Below are 18,961 nucleotides of genomic sequence, written 5' to 3' on the forward strand. Positions count from 1 at the left end.
GGCGTACATTGCACTTCCGATGTGCAGACACTCTATTGTGTACCACTACGAAACGAGCCACTGTAGAGGAGTTTCTATTTTTTTCTGCAATCTGTTCGACTTGCCTTACTCCATACTTAAATTCGCAGAGTATATATGTTAAATATCTCTTTAAACATTAATTTTGGGAGTAAGGAAGGCGTCAAGTGGAAGCCTTGTTCCTTATAATGGGATAGTAAGCAATTGCGTGACTGACAACATTACATGTACGAGTAAAGAAGAAAAAAAATGTTATCAATATACTGTTGGAGTACGACAAAATGGTGGTAACTTAAGAGTTACAGCCCCCTATATTTCTCATCAAGCAGTATGCGCAGCATCTCAGCAACAGACAACGAGGGTCCGGCCACTTGAAGTTTGTAGGTAGGTACATCATTTACTGTCTGGTGTATATACGAAATTGTAGCGAGTACACACAGTAATGTGTACTTTCAGTGGCTGGTACTTTTTACGATATGTATTATTTAGAATTTTAACGTGCAGGAAGAAGAATTTGTGGATTCACATGTACAATTGTTTAGATCTAACTGCGATATCAGCAAGACCATATGAGCACAGAAAATGTATTATCAGATCTTTAAACTCTGTCTGATGCCACCCGTTCTAAACAGCATTAATCGAACTTTCTCATATCAGTTCCTCCTAGTGTATTCTATTAAGTGTGGTGGGGGTCCACAGAATGAAGTTCCTGTCCAACTATAGAATTTTTGGTTGTTTTGACGCAAGTATGGAGCACTGGTCAAATTCTGCAGGTGACACCCACAGAATCTTGCTCAACAAAACTGTGCGTGGGAGGAGTGAGTCTGTTGATATATTTACGAATAACTCCAAAGCAAAACTAGCTGCTACCAAGTATCTAATCTAGGCACACAGCAACATTGTTTCAGTTTAAATTTCATTCAAAACGTGATCGATCTGTGAAACTGTAATCCTGTGCTCCACTTTCCAACATCTCAGCACAATCATAGCCAGAAAAGAGATTTTTATCTGTTTGTACATTAGTCGTAATACTCCATTCGTTCCTTTCCCTTCTACACAACAACGTTTTCTTTTCTTGTCAAGTAACACTGCAGTAGAATAGGCAAATGTAAAACTACTTGGGATGAATTTTGAAGTACTAGGGTTCTATAAGCTTATGTATTACAAATTACATTAAAATGTATCCACACACATGTAAGAGTCGGGTCTCTACGTGCATACATCAGCATAGTTAGAAATAGACACAGTATATAACACATAAAATTTCGTTTTTATTTAATCAAAAGTGTAATAAGAACAAATGATATATTTCAATGAAATTCAGAATCTTGAGACGCGAATCATATTGTAGCTGGCAGCAGGACTGGTGACAGAACGCGTGTTGTGTCTGGCAGCAGGACTGGTGGCACAGCGTGTGCTGAATCCGGCAGCAGGACTGGTGGCACAGTGTGTGCTGGATCGGGCAGCAGGACTGGTGGCACAGTGTGTGCTGAATCGGGCAGCAGGACTTGTGACACAGCGTGTGCTGAATCGGGCAGCAGGACTGGTGGCACAGTGTGTGCTGAATCGGGCAGCAGGACTGGTGGCACAGTGTGTGCTGAATCGGGCAGCAGGACTGGTGGCACAGTGTGTGCTGAATCGGGCAGCAGGACTGGTGGCACAGTGAGTGCTGAATCGGGCAGCAGGACTGGTGACACAGCGTGTGCTGAATCCGGCAGCGGGACTGGTGATACTGCGTGTGCTGTATCTGGCAACAGGATTGGTTCCTTGATGGGTGTTGTATCTGGCAACAAGATTGGTGCCTTGATGGGTGTTGTATCTGGCAACAGGACTGGTGATAGGATGCATGCTGTAGCAGGCAATGGGGATGGCGGATGCTATTTGTGTGGAGGCTGACGGTGATGCTTTCGACACCAACTGCTCTAAAGGTAATGAGGCTACACATTTTGTGGTTAGATAGGCTGCTGATGAAGTAACTTCTGTTGTGCCTGGCGATGAGGCTCGAAGAATTGCTCTTTTTGTGGGTGGAAACGCCACTTCAATTGTAGGTGCCGACGTCACTTGTGTCATGCCTGATGAGACATGTGTTGTAGATGGGGACGTGGCGGGAGATGCCACGTGTGTTGGAGCTGCTGGTTCAAGTTGTGTTGTGGATGGCAATACGGCTGGAGGCTCCAGTTGTGTTGTGGCCTCCTTCGCCACTCCTGTTGTGTCTGGTGACGCGGCTGGTGCAACCACTTGTGGAGCAGCTGGTCGTTCAAGTGGTACTGTGGATGGTGACGCGGGTGGAGACGCCTCTTCTCTTGTGGCTTCTGCTGGCTCTCCTCCTGTGTCCGGCAACGTGGCTGGCGATACCTGCAGCGTTGCAGTGGGCGGCGTGGCTGGTGACGCCGCTGTTGTAGCTAATGCTGGCTCCTGTGAGAAAAAGATATAATGGATGATGTTACGATGTTGATAAATGTGTTCCATGTGATACAAATTGAGAGAAGATCTATTCACAATAATTTCGATCGTTAAAGTAACATTATATATTGCCAGTTCTTTGGTACATCTATTCAGTACATATTTAAATCTAATGAAAGTACGAATTATTTATCTGTCAATATAGTGACATTATAAATACTGTGAGATTATAGTGGCGTATAAATTATTCTCATGCATTTTCTTTGTCCGGGTTGGATCTTTAAGAGCTTGTTTTTCTGAATAGTAATCTATACATTAGCAAAAGACTATCACTGCTCGACGTTCCACGCAATGACACAGTCTCATTCACAACATGATGTTGTGATGTCTCCCAATCGCTCGATGTGGACCATCCCTGTAAGAGCACTTCTGCATTTACGAGAAGACACGCGAGGATGCGCATATTCACCTCGCAGGGTTTCATGGCGGTCTGTGTCCTACAAACTTATACTGACGATCCAAAATAATATGACGGAATATTTAATATGGTGTTGGGCCGCCTCAAGAATACAATACACAAGAGGTTCTGGATGTCGCGGATTAGGCCTTTGTGCCTGTACCAGCAATCTGCTCTGTCGTCATATCTGCCACAGGTAGCCTCCAATCCTGCTCTACAGTCCGCAAATGATTCCGACCGTTACATACCGCGATGAGGAGAGGACATCGAAGGTCTTATCGCCTACTGCAGGTTTCTCCGCCATTCAACCTCCTTTCATAGCCCACGACATCCATCCAAGTTAACCATTTACCAATGATTGTCCCTAAGCACCTGACACAGCAGACTACCCGTTCTCAGAGACGCAGAAGTCAGTGCATTTCTGCATTATCGACCCGTATCGTCGCTGGAATGACTCTTCATTTATTCCTGCTCCGTTTCTATACCTTCATTAGCGCACCACGTATTCCCAATCCCACGAGGGAGGTTTCAGTGTTGAGATACACAATGGACATAATGTTTACGCTAATTAGAATAAAGCCAATATATAACATGCCACACTTACGTTTTCCTTATGATTTCCTACTATTACTCTTGGTAATTATTTCCTTATTCGATTGATAAATATGCAAATACGTTTGACACCTTATGCGAGTGCCACTTTTGATTCCCATTGATGTATAAGGACTAACCACTTAACATGAGAACAGCGAATCCCGCAACTGAAGAAAGTGACATTTCTTGACTCTTACAAATAACAGTAAAGTAGGTAACGCTCAGAACGTAGTCTAAAGGAAGCAGTAATTCAGAACACCACTTTTTATCCCAGCCACTAGCTAAGAAAGATTGCCAAGGTTTCACAGAATACCCAATAGTGATAGATGATGAAAATAGCGCTTTTAAATCAAGTAGTCTGCTCCGTCGATGCCTCTCAGAAGGCAGTCGCCACGGCGCCCCTCACCTCCATGCTGTCCAGTGGGTGGCCAGGGGCGGTCTTCTCCCCCGGCGGCTCGTCTGCCTCTCTCCCCTCCCCAGTGGTACAGCAGGGCAGCCACCGGCGAAACCGGCGAAACATCTTCTGCTGGAAAGAAACTCACTAAATATTGTCCGACATTACGTGTGGATGAGGTGTTCCTTCAACGCACCACACTTGGAGTAGACTATAACGCATAAATGTAACTGTTGAAACGTACCAGTCTAATTACAGAGTTAGATGGGTCGATGGATAATTTATCTGTTATGTAGCATGAAACAGTATAATGTGAACTTCAACTGGGATTATATTAAAGAAGGTATCTCGAGCCGCCGCCTACTACTTATTTACCTCGCACATTTGTTTCCATCGAAAAAAATCAGTTAGTGGATAGGCTTCAGTTCAGGAAAAATGTATGGAATTTTGATATAGGTTGATAATCCTTGATTAATTCTGCAGGAGAATCAGATTGTTAAGTGCTCTTAAATATATTAAAAATCATACACGTCTGGGCTAATCTGGAATGCGAGAACCTTGACAGGAAACTGAATAAGTACCGGATGAGTCACTGAATGTCAGCAACGGCATTTCTTTTAGGATTAAATCTTGAAAAAGGAAGCGCACGAACAAACCTTAATTTACCGTGGACTGTTAGTACTGAATATTGCCGGTAAAAACGACTCAGAAACATATATGAATCGCACGATCATTTGAAACCAGGAGTGGCGTGGAAGATATGGACTACATACACATAAATATTAAGACTAACCATTCATACACAGAATAAAGTTTTCAGTAATTTAATAAATGAAACATCTAAATGGGGTTACAGAGCGAAAAGCCGATGGTCGAATAATTTAATAGAAAATTATTCCAAAATTAATAAAAAGAATTTCGTTAGACGCCTATGAAAACAATGAATCCGAACTACGTTCTATGTTTTTCAAACGAGTAGGTGTATATTCCTACCTCTACGACCAAATGTTTTGTCTGAAAGCGTAATGTTTGTGTCTTGTATTATTGTGTGTATCTTGTACTATTTCCAAAGCAGTTGTAGCAGCTTTATGTGTAATTTTGGACTACTTAATGTAATTCGATCCTGTGTGTGCGAAATTGTCTGTCTAACGGCGGACAAGGACAGAAAGGATCACTTATTACATACCTGTTCCGAAGAACTGGTGTCCGGCTGGAAAAATGGACGTTTAGGCTTCTTCTCAGATGGTAATACGAAGCTTTCACAACTTTCTTCTTTACGTTAACTGTTAAGATACGCTTTTTTCAGAATGCCTCGAAACAATACTAGAGCGCACGAGAACTATTCGAACTCGCAATGTTCCTGGGCAACAGCACAGATCGCTTCAAGCGACACTGCATTGTTGACAGGCAACCCAGATGACGATACATGCGCTGTTAACTGACAGTTGCTACACAATGTTTCAGTGTCCATATATTACAGCATTTTCATACGCGTGTCTCATTTGAACATAAGTGCAAATTAAAGGGAAAAATTATTGCTTCAAATACGAAATATGCCAATGCGATTTCCGAAAATACACCTCCATCTACATCATACTTCGCAAGCCACCTAATGGTGTGTGGCGTAGCACTATCTGATCCATCCAAGTCTGTTCCACTCGCGAATAGTGCGTGAAAAATGTAATTCTTTCACATACTGAACTACAGAACAACTTTTACGGGACTTTAGTAGTCCAACTCATGACCAGTGAAATTATGTTTGTCAATTTTTTGTAGTATTGTGTTGCCTACGCTACTAAAAGATTCCTTTATAGAGTAGGATTTTAATAGCTGTAGTCAACGACAGAGGAGCTGTCTAGATGTCAGGGGAGACAATAATGTGCAAATGTAGCGGGAATTAATGTTTTGCCATTTTAAATAAATATCTTAATGTAATATGTGTAATATTGTCTCTGTTTTCTATATTTTGCCTTCTCGTATCACAAAGTAGTTTACTGGCTATCTTCATAGCACTAAATAATACGCATAAAAAGGGAAAAAAATGAGGATCGTATACCGTGAAATGAGATGATCTTCAACTCTAGTGATGCAATTAGAGGCCCGTCCCCCCATAAGGCGGTCGATCTTGGAGGCAGCTCACTACTGAGAGATGCTCTCACAATTTACCACTTAGGTGGTACTCCGTCATGTTCAAAAATGAAATACTAATAAAGCCATATCGGCGATATTTAGGTAACAAAATTCCTGTAATCGTCTTCTCCGCAAAAAAAAACGCCGCTTAAACGTGTTCTCGAACAACGACACAGAGCACATGAAGTTCTGGAGAGCCTTCGTCATGTTTGTCTATTTGCTGTGTACCCGTATTCTGTCGCTACACTTCTCTTGTTTAACAAAAGTTACCCTCATCACTGAACACTAAACCACAAAGGGCATTGTTATCTTCCATCTCAACGCACAGACCGAATTCACAAATCTGAACACGTTGTTTATTGAAATCAGAATGGCATGTTTGCAGCTGAATGCTGTATTGCGTGAAACTCGAATATCGTCGCAAATCACGCCGTACGGAATGCGGAACAGTTAATTCCTGATTGTTATGTAGACTAAACTGCTACGGATCACATTTAAAACAAGAAAGGAAAATTAGAGAACTATACTTAACACTCTGATGACGTGCTCTGCGCCTTGGGGATGCGTACAGGGCGGCCCTCTCACAGACAAGAAGAGTGTCGAAATAATGGTACAAATCGTGCGATCGCTTTAGTTATAGAAGATGCAATATCGCATTCTTGGAGGAAACCACGTTGCACCGTGGTAAATGAATTGTGACAGCTGAAGCGGAGAAGGCAATACGCTGTTTGTTGCCTGTTATCTCTATCCAGATTTCTCGCTTGTTGGGTAATGGATGAGCGAATGTACGAGTTAGGTTGTCGAAGGAGAATTCCTGCTGCAAGTACAGGAACCGGCAACTTACAGTAGCCACCAATGTATACTTCCAGATTCGAAGTGCAAGTTAAATTTCATCCCAAGTTTCTATATTGATTTGGGTAATAAATAAAGAGCGTTGGAGTAAAAAAAAATGTAGCGTTACAACTCTCGGTCTGAGTGCATAATACCTACTACACCTTTAACAAACAGAATTTTTATCCGAAAATAAATTAAATAACACAGCACCATATATAATAACATAGCGTGTGAAAATGCAGCCATCAGCAAGCAGAGAAGTAACAGAAAGTAGATCGCGTCACAGTATGAAGGTATGTAGACAAGGGGTACTGTAACTGATGACTTATTTAAGCTTTTGGGAAACCATTCCTGAAATTCTGTAAATGTAGCTAGGTACGTTATATTAACATGAACGCATTCACCATGCGTGTAATTGTCATCACTCAGGTCATGGAAGGTGTTTGTGCTGGGAATCAAGAGACTACTGAATGGACCACTGCGTCTACATTCTTAGACAATTGTATTGTTTATCAGTTTAAAATCTAATCAGTTACTGTCACCTCAAGAATGCATAAGTGCTGTGGTAAAAAATGGGAAGTCCACATCATTTTCTCTGCGATTATAGCTCTGCACTGACATTATATCACCAGGGAATTACTTTTCATGCGTTACTGGGAACTGTGTACCTGGATTGCTATTTAGGTAATAGCCAGAAGTCGTATTTCCTGTTAGTAATTTCTTTAAGAAGATGTAAAAGCCAAGCTCTTTCTTTTTAGCGTGCATCTTCTCTATCCTCTGTCGCCCATTACATTACTATATTTCAAACATACAGCAACGATCTCAAGTGGATAATTTCAGTACTCTGTACTGAGACAGAAGTTGCTCATCAGGACACCCGAGACATAATACGATTTCTTTCTACCTCCCCTCCTCTTCAAATGCGGGACCGCTGGTTAAGCAATAGTGCTTCTTCCAGTTCGCAAAGCTGGTAATTCGAACGTTTTTTTTTTTTCCGTTACGCCAGATGGGTAACCAGCTGCCTACGGTTATATGAGTTTTCCTTCTCTTATTACAAGTGATCCGTTGTAACATACCCAGCCTAGATGTTATTTGCCTCTTGGTCATCGTGAACAGGAGCAAGTTGTGGTAGCTTCCGGCTCCGCTCGACGTAGCCCGCCCAAAGCCACGAAGAGGCAGACCACTTCATATCTAACAGTTTCTTAGTTTGCTTGAGAATTATCTCTTTTAATTGCAATTTTACACAAAAATGTAGTTTATAATTTTGGTTTGGATGTAATAAAATAGCCAAATATAAAATTAGTCTACGATGTGAAACTCGCTTCAATTGTTAAGATGCGTAAGGAGATTAAAAAAAAGATAGGTCTGAACCGTGATTTGTTTTCAAAGAATATTCTTCAGAATTTATTTTATTTGATAGCGATTCATCAAGAACATTAACACATTTAATCACACTATGTAAGTGTGGAAGTAGTTGCCAGGGAGTAACTGATGAAACCATAGTCAAATATCCTCTAAACCAATGGGAATTTATTCACTTTAATAGTGCCTAAAAGGCATTTTTTTAAAAGAAACAGATTTAAAATTATAATCAGAAAGCATCCTCTAATTATCAAGTTACAATTTATTCAGAGGCAGAAAGAAACAAGTTTTGACTGTATGAGCTTTCGGGCAGAGAACGCTGCCGCTCCGTTTTGACACGGCCGTAGTTACGACCGCTCACAACAGCCTCTGAAAGACTATACTGGTGCAAATCTGCAACACACCAGATAACTTTAAACTAAGGGTTTTAACAATTTACACAAGCACACAAATTATGCAACCCCGTAGGAGGGACGGAAATGGTACAAAATACTAACAATTACAATATTAACCTTGCCACCGAAGGTACAACTTGATTTTAACTTCTGTGAAAAGACTTACGGTGAAAGGGTGGCAGCTTTATATGCCTCAATGATCATTTAAATGAAAGTGCATGAAATGCAATCTTATATACATTCTACAAGGTTGGCCAAAAAAGATGGTCAACAGTACACAGATACCGCCTCTCAAGATCATAGGCAAGATCAAAATATATTTCAGGAATTAGGCCGTTACACTCCAAGCAATAATTTCGTTAACACACGAAATCCGACAAACATGACAGAGGCAGCTCCGAACGACAGACAGACACTAACTACGTAACAAATGCGGACGAGAGACAGACTAGCAAGCTGGGGACGAGAGGCTGACGCAGACTGACTGAGACTGACCCGGACTGACCCCTGGCGAGCTCATAGCGACCCTTAGATGCACGTGGGCAACCATTTCCCTTTCCCACCAGAGGGAGACACCAAATGTGCGATTGCCACAGCCGCACTACCGCCAGAAACGGAGGGCGACTGCTTCACACTACGCGCTGCGGCGCGCTCATCAAAACAGCAATTTTTACCAAGGCTCAAAGTCATAGGAAAGAACGATTATGGAGAAAAGCAAAGAGACGACCGATGATGTATCTAACAGAGCCAGTGAAAACGGAATACCTTTGAGTCTTGCAGTTTTGGTTCGAACTATTTTTTCTAAAACTACTTAGTTACATACTTACTCAGTGTCACGTATTTTTCGAATGTAAATTAATAGCTAAGTTGTTAGTATTACTGAAACTGTTTCCTCGATATAAACTGACATTGTGTACGCAATGCCGTATGTGTTTGTTAATTGTTATCTGTGTTGGTTAAATCAGGAGTGCTGCATTACAGATTTTACAGGTCAGTGGAGGTATAATGATTGCAAGATCGTTATAGCAATTACGTTTACTATACTAAATACAATTAATGAAAGTTTTACATATTTATTGTGATTAATGACCACAAAACTGTTAATGCTATTGTACTAATCGAAATACCACATTATTCTAATCATGTATAGTGTTGTCTACGTTCTGTGTCCTTCAAGCATTGACCGTGAAACATAATCATTTATTAATATCCACTTACCTCTGTTCCTGATACGCTGTGTGATACCACCGTTGAGATGTAACTGTTTAATTTTCCACCGCGTACAGGTGACAGTGAAAAAATATGAGTTCGGCTGAAGGTGTAATTTGGGCAGCGAGAGCTACACTTCTGACGCTCAGTGAGTGTGTACTGTCTCCGAGATCAGGGCAGGGACAATAATAGCACATCAGCAGACACTTAACAAAACTGCTGGATCAGTAGTGGCAATACTATGCGTAAAATGATATCAGCAACTCGTCACTACACATGAATACAAACAACTGATTAATTACCAAAAATGGTTCAAATGGCTCTGAGCACTATGGGACTTAACATCTGTGGTCATCAGTCCCCTCGAACGTAGAACTACTTACACCTAACTAACCTAAGGACATCACATACATCTATGCCCCAGACAGTATGCGAACCTGTGACCGTAGCGGTCGTGCGGTTTCAGACTGAAGCGCCTAGAACCGCTGGGCCACAACGGCCGGCGATTAATTACCCTCAAGAATTCTGATGAACATCTATGAACCGTCTTTATAACATTGTCGAGAAGCACAAAGATTGAAAATAAGTGACAGATATTCCTTCTCGTTGGTGCCTGTGTTTATCTTAATCACATACTCCCTTAATATGCTGATATAAATGTGGAGCAGCGCAGGGTATATGATATTTCCTATGATTCAAGCTTATCTTGGCTAACTGCCCGTCTGGTTTGTGTGTACGATCTTGTTTCTATAAATTCGGCATACAGTGTATGCGATGTAGTGTCAGTAGGTGGGTTCACAGGTTGCCATTTGTCTGTGTCTTATGGATTCGTAGTGGTATTTATTTGTCGGGTTGTCATATGTAGTACACAGAGCGGAAGGCTATGTTTAGCCGTTCATTGTTAGCCACAGGGGCACTCTGTTTGCTGACCGAGGTGTATCTTCCATGAAAGTCTATTAGGTACTGGCCATATCCTACAAAAGAAATGCACCATGGCTGGACGGCTAAGTGCATGGTGAATTTTCAGCTCTACTCGGATGTTGTGGAAAAAAGAGTAAAATCTAGAGCCGTTAACACTGGTTACCCACTCCGCCGCTACGCATTCACTTGTCACTGCTCCAGCTGCTCCTTGTCCCTTAAATCATGATCCGTAACTTCCATTATTTTGTCTACTTTTCCTCTCTGCAGGCAGTAGTGTATCTAAGCTCGCTGACAGATTGTTAAGTCACTCGGGTATGTTCCCAGCACCACGCATAGTGCCTCCACTGACGTTGTGCTTAAATCCCCTGTCAGTCTCAGCACAACAGTTCTTTGACATCACGTAACAAGGTTGTGTTAGTTATGAGAGAGAGAGACAGTGGCCATGTGCACGCCGCGAAATATTCTGCAGATCCACAAAACAAGCACTATGTGATCAAAAGTACCCTGACATCCTGAAAAACAAACGGTTTTTGTATGAGGTGCATTATGCTGCCACCTACTCCCAGGTACTCCACATCAGCGACCTCAGTAGTCATTAGACATCGTGAGAGAGCAGAATGGGGCGCTTTACGGACTTCGAACGTGGTTAGGTTATTGGGTGTCACTTGAGTCATACGTCTGGACGCGTGATTTCCACACCCCTAAACGTCCCTAGGTCCACTGTTTCCGAAGTAATAGTGAAGTCGAAACGTGGCGGGATACTTACAGCACAAAAGTGTACAGGCCACCGACAGTTGAAGAGGGTCGTAATGTGTAATAGTCAGACATATATCCAGGCCATCAGACACGAATTCCTAACTTAATCAGGATTAACTGCAAATACTATGGCAGTTTGGCGGAAGGTGAGAAATCTTGGATTTCATGGTCGAGCGGCTGCTCTTAAGCCACACATCACTCCAGTAAATGCCAAACGATGCCTCGCTTGGTGAAAGGAGCGTAAACAATGGATAACTAAAAATTGGAAAAACGTTGTTTGCAGTGAAGAATCACGGTACACAGTGTGGCGATCCTATGGCAGGGTGTGGGTATGGCGAATGTCGGGTGCACGTCATCTGCAAGCATGTGTAGTGCAACAGTAACATTCGGAGGCGGTGGTGTTATGGTGCGGTCGTGTTTTAATGGAGGGGGCTGTCACCCCTTGTTGTTTTGAGTGGTACTATCACAACACAGGGCTACAGTAATGTTTTAAGCACCTTCTTGCTTCCCACTGTTAAAGAATCTTCGGGGATGGTGATTGCATCTTTCAACACGACCGAGCACCTGCTCATAATTCACGGCCTGTGGTGGAGTGGTTACATGGCACTAACATCCCTATAATGGACTTGAATGCACAGAGTCGTGACCTCAATACTAGAGAACACCTTTGGGATGTTTTGGAACGCCGACTTCGTGCGAGGCCTCACCGTCCGACATCGATACCTCTCCTCAATGCAGAATGGGCTGTCATTCCTCAAGAAACTTCCAACACGTGTTTGAACGTATGCTTGCGAGAGTGGAAGCTGTCATCAAGGCTAAGGCTGGGTCAACACCGCACTGAATTCCAGTATTACCGATGGAGTGCGAAACGAACTTGTAAGTCATTTTCTGCCAGGTGTCCGGATACTTTTGATCACATAGTGTAGGTTGTAGTGGAACTGTGTAAACGGCTGTGTTGATCGAAGAGACTGGAAAAGTTACCGTGTTTTATCAACCCCCTGTTTTATGTGTTGATTGAGTGGTAGTCGATCGTCAATTTATACCAGTAGGTGTCTAGTTACGTGTTTTCTGCCGTTTTATAACCTGGTCATTCTGTAATTTTACTTCCGATAACATACGGACTGTCATGTCGGTAGCCTCAGTGACCTTCTTTTCCAGACCTCGCCCGCCCAGACTGTGTAGAATGCCTCTAGCTTAGGTTTCCAGAAGTCTTCATGAGTTGGATCACGCCACAGACAACATGTCATCAGCGTATGCGACATTATCGCAAATATGTACGTGTATACCCCCATCCTTTTCTGTTAGGAGAAGCTCAATGGAAAACTTGCGGTTGAATTTGTCCTGTAACTCGTATGCCCGCTTAAATGTATCATCAATCGACTTTTTTCCGCGGAACCCGTATTTTGCTCTAATGGACTTTCTAAGATAACACATCCGTGGTTACAGGTATTCCAGAGTAAATAATTAACTAATTCGTAAATGAAACATCATCCGCTTACACTTCAGGAGTAAAGTTCATTTTTAGCAACGTCCTGTATGAAAATTGTTGCAACTAACCAACGCTTTCAGTAGGAAAAAAACCTGCAGAATCAGTGTTGGAATGTCTTGCTGTTCTAACAGAACTGAATGAAATTCATGTGTATGGAGAAGCATGACTTGCTTATCATATCGCTAATTACTAATGATCGCATGAACTGTATGCTGATTGCGAGTCTGAGGCCCTTACACACACACACAGACACACACACACACACACACACACACACACACACACACACACACACAGAGTGAATAAATGAAGCAACTGACCTCATCCGCAGTGGCTTGTCTACATGTACTTTATACATGTAGATTAGTGGTTAATATCTGAGATACAGTGAAGCGACAAAGAAACTTGTATAGGCTTGCGTACTCAAACAAAAACTAAAAAACCAAATTTTGCTCTAACAAGCCACGAAGGTTCAACAATACAAGAAGAGTCTCGAAATAATGGCACAAATCGTAGGATCGCTTTAGTTATGGAAGATGCAATATCGCATTCGTGGAGAAAACCACGTTGCACCGTCGTAAATGAATAGTGGCGGTTGAAACGGAGAATGCAATACGCTGTTGCCTGATATCTCTGTCTTTATGTCTCGCTTGTTGGGTAATGGACGAGAGAACGCACGAGTTAGGTTCTCGAAGGAGAATTCCTGCTGCAAGTACAGGAACCGGCAACTTACAGTAGCCACCAATGAACACTTCTAGCTTCGAAGTGGAAGTTAAATTTCATCCCAAGTTTCTATATTGATTCGCGTAATAAATAAGGAGCGTTGGAGTCGAAAAAATATTCTGTTACAGCTCTCGGTCTGAGTGCATAATAACTTATACTCCTTTAAATAACGGGATTTTAATTCCGAAAATAAATTAAAAAACACAGCACTATAGATAATACCATAGCGAGTGAAAATGGAACTATCATCAAGTAGAGAAATAATAGAATGTAGATCCCATCACAGTATTCAGATATGCAAATCAAGGGGTACTGTACCAACTGATGATTTGTTTATGATTTTAGGAAACTATTCCTGAAAATCTGTAAATGTTGCTAGGTACCTTATCTTAATATGAATGCAATGACCATGCGGTAAAGTGACGGCATAATTGTTCCGATGGGCGTGTAGAAATTTCTGAATTTTTAAGTGAATTTTGTGACGAGAAAAGACATAAATTCCGCGTGGCGTATTGAGCAGGTCGGTGGCTAAAAACTGTGGCTGCATTTGGTCCCGACAGACTTAATATTTGGCGAGTATTCGCAATCAAAAATAATCAGTATTTTTGTAGCTATTACGTTTTCGGGAAATGCAACACCATGAACTTGCTAACGTGAGTGAAAGGGATTGTGAGTGACTGTGTTAAGACCAGCACGGGCTTGGCAGCGATACTTGCTCACCTAAGTTTCAGAATATATTGTATTAACTGAGGACAAGATTTCCAGCCTTTCATTTCGTGTGAAAAATTTCTCCAGAAACGTAGATTGGTGACTTTAATTGCAGCCTGGTTCACGTCGAAGTACTGTAGGTTTCGCTCGGCTTCCCTACTGATGATATGCCGAGACAATGCTCACAGGTAGGTGCAGGTTCGTCGTAAAGGGACAGAAAGAACCGCGCCGCCGCAATATCTTTAAGAAGAAGTAAAAGCCAAGCTCTCTCTTTTTAGCACGCATCTTCTCTATCCTCTGTCGCCCACAAAATTACTATATTTCACACATACAGCAACGTCCTCTAATAGATAAGTTCTGTACTCTGTACTGAGACAGAAGTTGCTCATCAGAACACCCGGGACATAATACGATTTCTTTCTACCTACCCTCAACATGGGGGACCGCTGGTTAAACAGCAGCACTTCTTGCGGTTCGCATAGCTGGTAATTTGAACGTTTTTTTCCCCCGTTACGCCAGATGGGTGAGCAGCTGCCTACGGTTATATGGCTCGTCCTTCTCTTATTACAACTGATCGTTATAACATACCCAACCTTGATGTTGTTTGCCTCTTGGTCATCGTGAACAGCGGAAAGTTGTGGTAGCTGCCGGCTCCACTCGATGTAGCCCGCCCAAAGCCACGAAGAAGCAGACCACTTCATATCTCCCACTTTCTCAGTTTGTTCGGAAATTTTCCTCTTTTACTTACAATTTTACATAAAAGTGTAGATCATAATTTTTGTTTGGATATAATAAAATAGCTAAATACAAAATTAGTCCAGGATGTGAAACTCACATCAGTTATTAATATACGTAAGGGGGAAAAAAGATAGGTCATAGGAAAGAGAAACTACGAAGAAAAGGAAAGTGACGACCGATGATGTCTCTGACCGAGCCAGCGACATCAGGATGCCTTCGAGTCTTGCAGTTTCGGTTCGAACTATTTCTTCTGAAACTACTTAGTTACATACTATAGATACTATTTACAATACTTGTTCAGTGTCACGTGTTTTTCGAAAGAAAATTATTAGCTAATCTGTTAGTATTACTGCAACTGTTCCCTCGATATAAAGTGACGTCGTATACGCAATGCCGGATGTGTTTGTTAATTGTTATCTGTGTTCGTTAAATTAGGAGTGCTGCAATACAGATTTTATATGTCAGTGGAGGTATAATGACTGCGATATCGTTACAATAATTACGTTTACTGTAGTAATACAACTAATGCAGGTTTTACGTATTTATTGCGATTAATGACGACAAAACTGTTAATGCTATTCTACTATTCTAAATACCACGTTATCCTAAATCACGTGTAGTGTTGTCTACGTTCTGTGTCCTTCATGCATTGTCCGTGAAACATCATTTATTAATATCCACTTACATTTGTTCCTGATTGTCATACCACATCGAGACGTAAGTGTTTGAAGTTCTGCCACGTGTAGGTGACAGTGAAAAAGTGTGTCTTCGGCTGAGGGTCACGCGGTGTAATTTGGGCAGCGAGCGTCACACTTCTGACGCTAAGTTAGTGTGTCCTGTCTCCGAGATCCGGGCAGGGATAATAACAGCACAATCAGCAGCAACTGAAGAAGACTGCTGCATCAGTAGTGGGAATAATGTGCGTAAAATGATAACAGCAACTCGTCACTACACATGAAAGCAAACAACTCATTAATTACCCTCAAGAATTCTGATGAACATCTGTGTCCCGTCTTTATAACGTTGTCGAGCAGCAAAAAAATTGTAAATATGAGACACATATTCCTTCACGTAGGTGCCTGTGTTTATCTTAGTCACATACTTCCGTGACATGCTCAGATAAATGTGGAGCAGCGCAGGGTATGTGATACTTCCTATGGTTCAGGCTTAACTTGTTAACTCCCCGTGTGGTCCGTCTGTACGATCTTTTTTTTTATAAATTCGGCATACAGCGTAGGCGATGTTGTGTCAGTAGCTGGGTTCACAGCTTAACATTTGTCTGTGCCTTATGGATTCGTAGTGATATTTATTTGTCGGGTTCGCATATGTAGTACGCAGTTCAGAAGGACATATTTAAGAGTTCATTGTTAGGCACAGGGGCACTATATTCGCTGACCGAGGTGTGCCTTCCATGAAAGTCCATACGGTACTTGACATATCCTACTAAAGAAATGCACCATGCTTGGACTGGGGTGTATATGGTGAATTTTCAGCTCTACTCAGATGTTGTGGAATAAAACAGTAAATTCTAGTCCCCCTGTTACGCATTCACTTGTCGCTGCCCCAGTTGTCCCTTGTCCCTTAAATCATGATCCGCAATTTCCATTATTTTGTCTACTTTTCTTCTCTTTAGGAAGTGTATCTAAGCTCGCTGACAGATTGTTAGGTCACTCGGGTATGTTCCGACCGCCACGCGTAGTGCCTCCACTGACGTTGTGCTGAAAGCCCCTATTAGTCTCAGCAGAACAGTTCTTTGACGTCGCGTAACAAGGTTACGTTCGTTGTGAGAGAGAGAGAGTGACTACGTCCACGCCGCGAAATATACTACGGATCCACACAACATACGCTGTGTGATCAAAAGTTTTCGGACACCCCAAAAACATACGTTTTTCATGTTAGGTGCCTTGTTCTATCACCTACTGCCAGGTACTCCGTATCAGCGACCTCAGTAGTCACTATACATTGTGAGAGAGCAGTATGGGGCTCTCATGGATTTCGAACGTGGTCGGGTGAAGGGGGGTCACTTGTGTCATACGCCTGTACACTTGATTTCCACACTACTAAACATCCCTAGGTCCACTGTTTCCGATGTGGTAGTGAAGTGGAAACCTGAAGGGACACGTACAGCACAAAAGCGTATAGGCCGACCTCGTCTGTTGACTGACAGAGACCGCCGACAGTTGAAGAGCGTCGCAACGTGTAATAGCCACACATCTATCCAGGCCATCACATACGAATTCCAAACTGCGTAAGGATTCACTGAAAATACTATGACAGTTAGATCAGTTAGGTGGGAGGTGAGAGAACTTGGATTTCATGGTCGAGCGTCTGCTCATGAGCCACACATCACGCTTCTACGTGGCAAACGACGCCTCGCTTAGTGTCAAGAGCGTAAACATTGGACGACTGCACAGTGGAAAAACGTTGTGTGGAGTGACGAATCACGGTACACAGTGTGGAGATCCGATGGCAGGGTGTGGGTATGATGAATGTTAGGTGAACGTCATCTGCAAGCGTGTGTAGTGCCACCAGTAAATTCGGAGGCGGTGATGTTAGGGTGCAGTCGTGTTTTTCATGGAGGGGCTTGCACCCCTTGTTGTTTTGCGTGGCACTATCACAGCACAGGACTACATTTATGTTTTTGGCACCTTCTTGCTGTTTTGGACCGCCGACTTCGTGCCAGGCATCACCGACCGACACCTATATCTCTCCTCAGTGCAGCACCCCGTGAAGAAAGAGCTATCATTCCGCAAGAAACCTTCCAGCACGTGACTGAACGAATGCATGCGAGGGCGGAAGCTGTCATCAGGACTAATGCTGGGCCAACACAGTATTGAATTCCGGCATTACCGTTTGAGTGCACCATCAACTTGTAGGTCATTTTCAACCAGGTGTCCGGATACTTTTGATCATATAGTGTAGGTTGTAGCGGCACTATGGAAGCGGCTATGTTGATGCATGAAAGTGGAAAAGTTACCGTCTTTCATCAACACTCTGTTTTATGTGCTGATTGAGCGGAAGTCGATCGTCGGTCTATACCAGTAGGTATCTAGTTACGTGTTTTCTGTGACTATTTGCATTGTGCCATTTTATAATCAGGTCTCTCTGTAATTTTACTTCCGATAAAATGCGAACTGTCATGTTGGCAGACTGTGTAGAATGCCTCTAGCTTTGGTTTCCAGAATTCTTTATGAGTTGGCTCTCACCACAGGCAACCAACATGTCATCAGCGTACGCGACATTATCGCAAATATGTATGAGTATACTCCCATCCATTTCTGTTAGGAGAAGCTCGATGGAAAACTTGCGGTTCACATTGTGCGCTAACTCGTATGCTCGGTTAAATGTATCATCAATCAATTTATTTCCAAGGAACCCGTATGTTGTTCTAATGGAATGTCTTAGATGACATTTCCGTGGTGCAGGTGCTACAGAGTAAATATATAAGTAATTCGTAAGTGAAACATCATCCTCTTTCACTTCAGGAGTAAAGTTCATCTTTAACGACATTCTGTATGAAAATTGCTGCAACTAACCAACGTTTTCAAGAGGAAAAGTACCTGCAGAATCAGTGTTGGAATATCTTGCTGTTCTAACAGAAGTGAATGAAAATCTATGTGTATGGAGAAGCATGACTTGCTTATCATAATGGTAATGGATATTACTAATGTGGGCATCAACTGTAGGCTGATTACGAGATACTTACAGACACACTCACTCACACACACACACACACACACACACACAGAGAGAGAGAGAGAGAGAGAGAGAGAGAGAGAGAGAGAGAGAGAGAGTGACAGAATAAATGGAGCAATCGACCTCATCCGCAG

The 18,961-nt window shown here is 42.4% G+C and overlaps 1 protein-coding gene across 1 annotated transcript in view; it reads left to right on the plus strand.

Annotated features, from left to right (window-relative positions):
* Nucleotides 1-2,086: 2,086 nt before the first annotated feature.
* LOC124545965 (circumsporozoite protein-like) overlaps nt 2,087-18,961 on the plus strand; it is a 33,667-nt gene continuing 16,792 nt past the window's right edge. The window contains exon 1 of the mRNA XM_047124930.1: nt 2,087-2,435. Within this exon, the coding sequence (XP_046980886.1) occupies nt 2,087-2,435 (349 nt within the window). The remainder of the gene's footprint in view (nt 2,436-18,961) is intronic.

Source organism: Schistocerca americana, chromosome 8 (assembly GCF_021461395.2).
Source record: "Schistocerca americana isolate TAMUIC-IGC-003095 chromosome 8, iqSchAmer2.1, whole genome shotgun sequence".
NCBI lineage: Eukaryota > Metazoa > Arthropoda > Insecta > Orthoptera > Acrididae > Schistocerca > Schistocerca americana.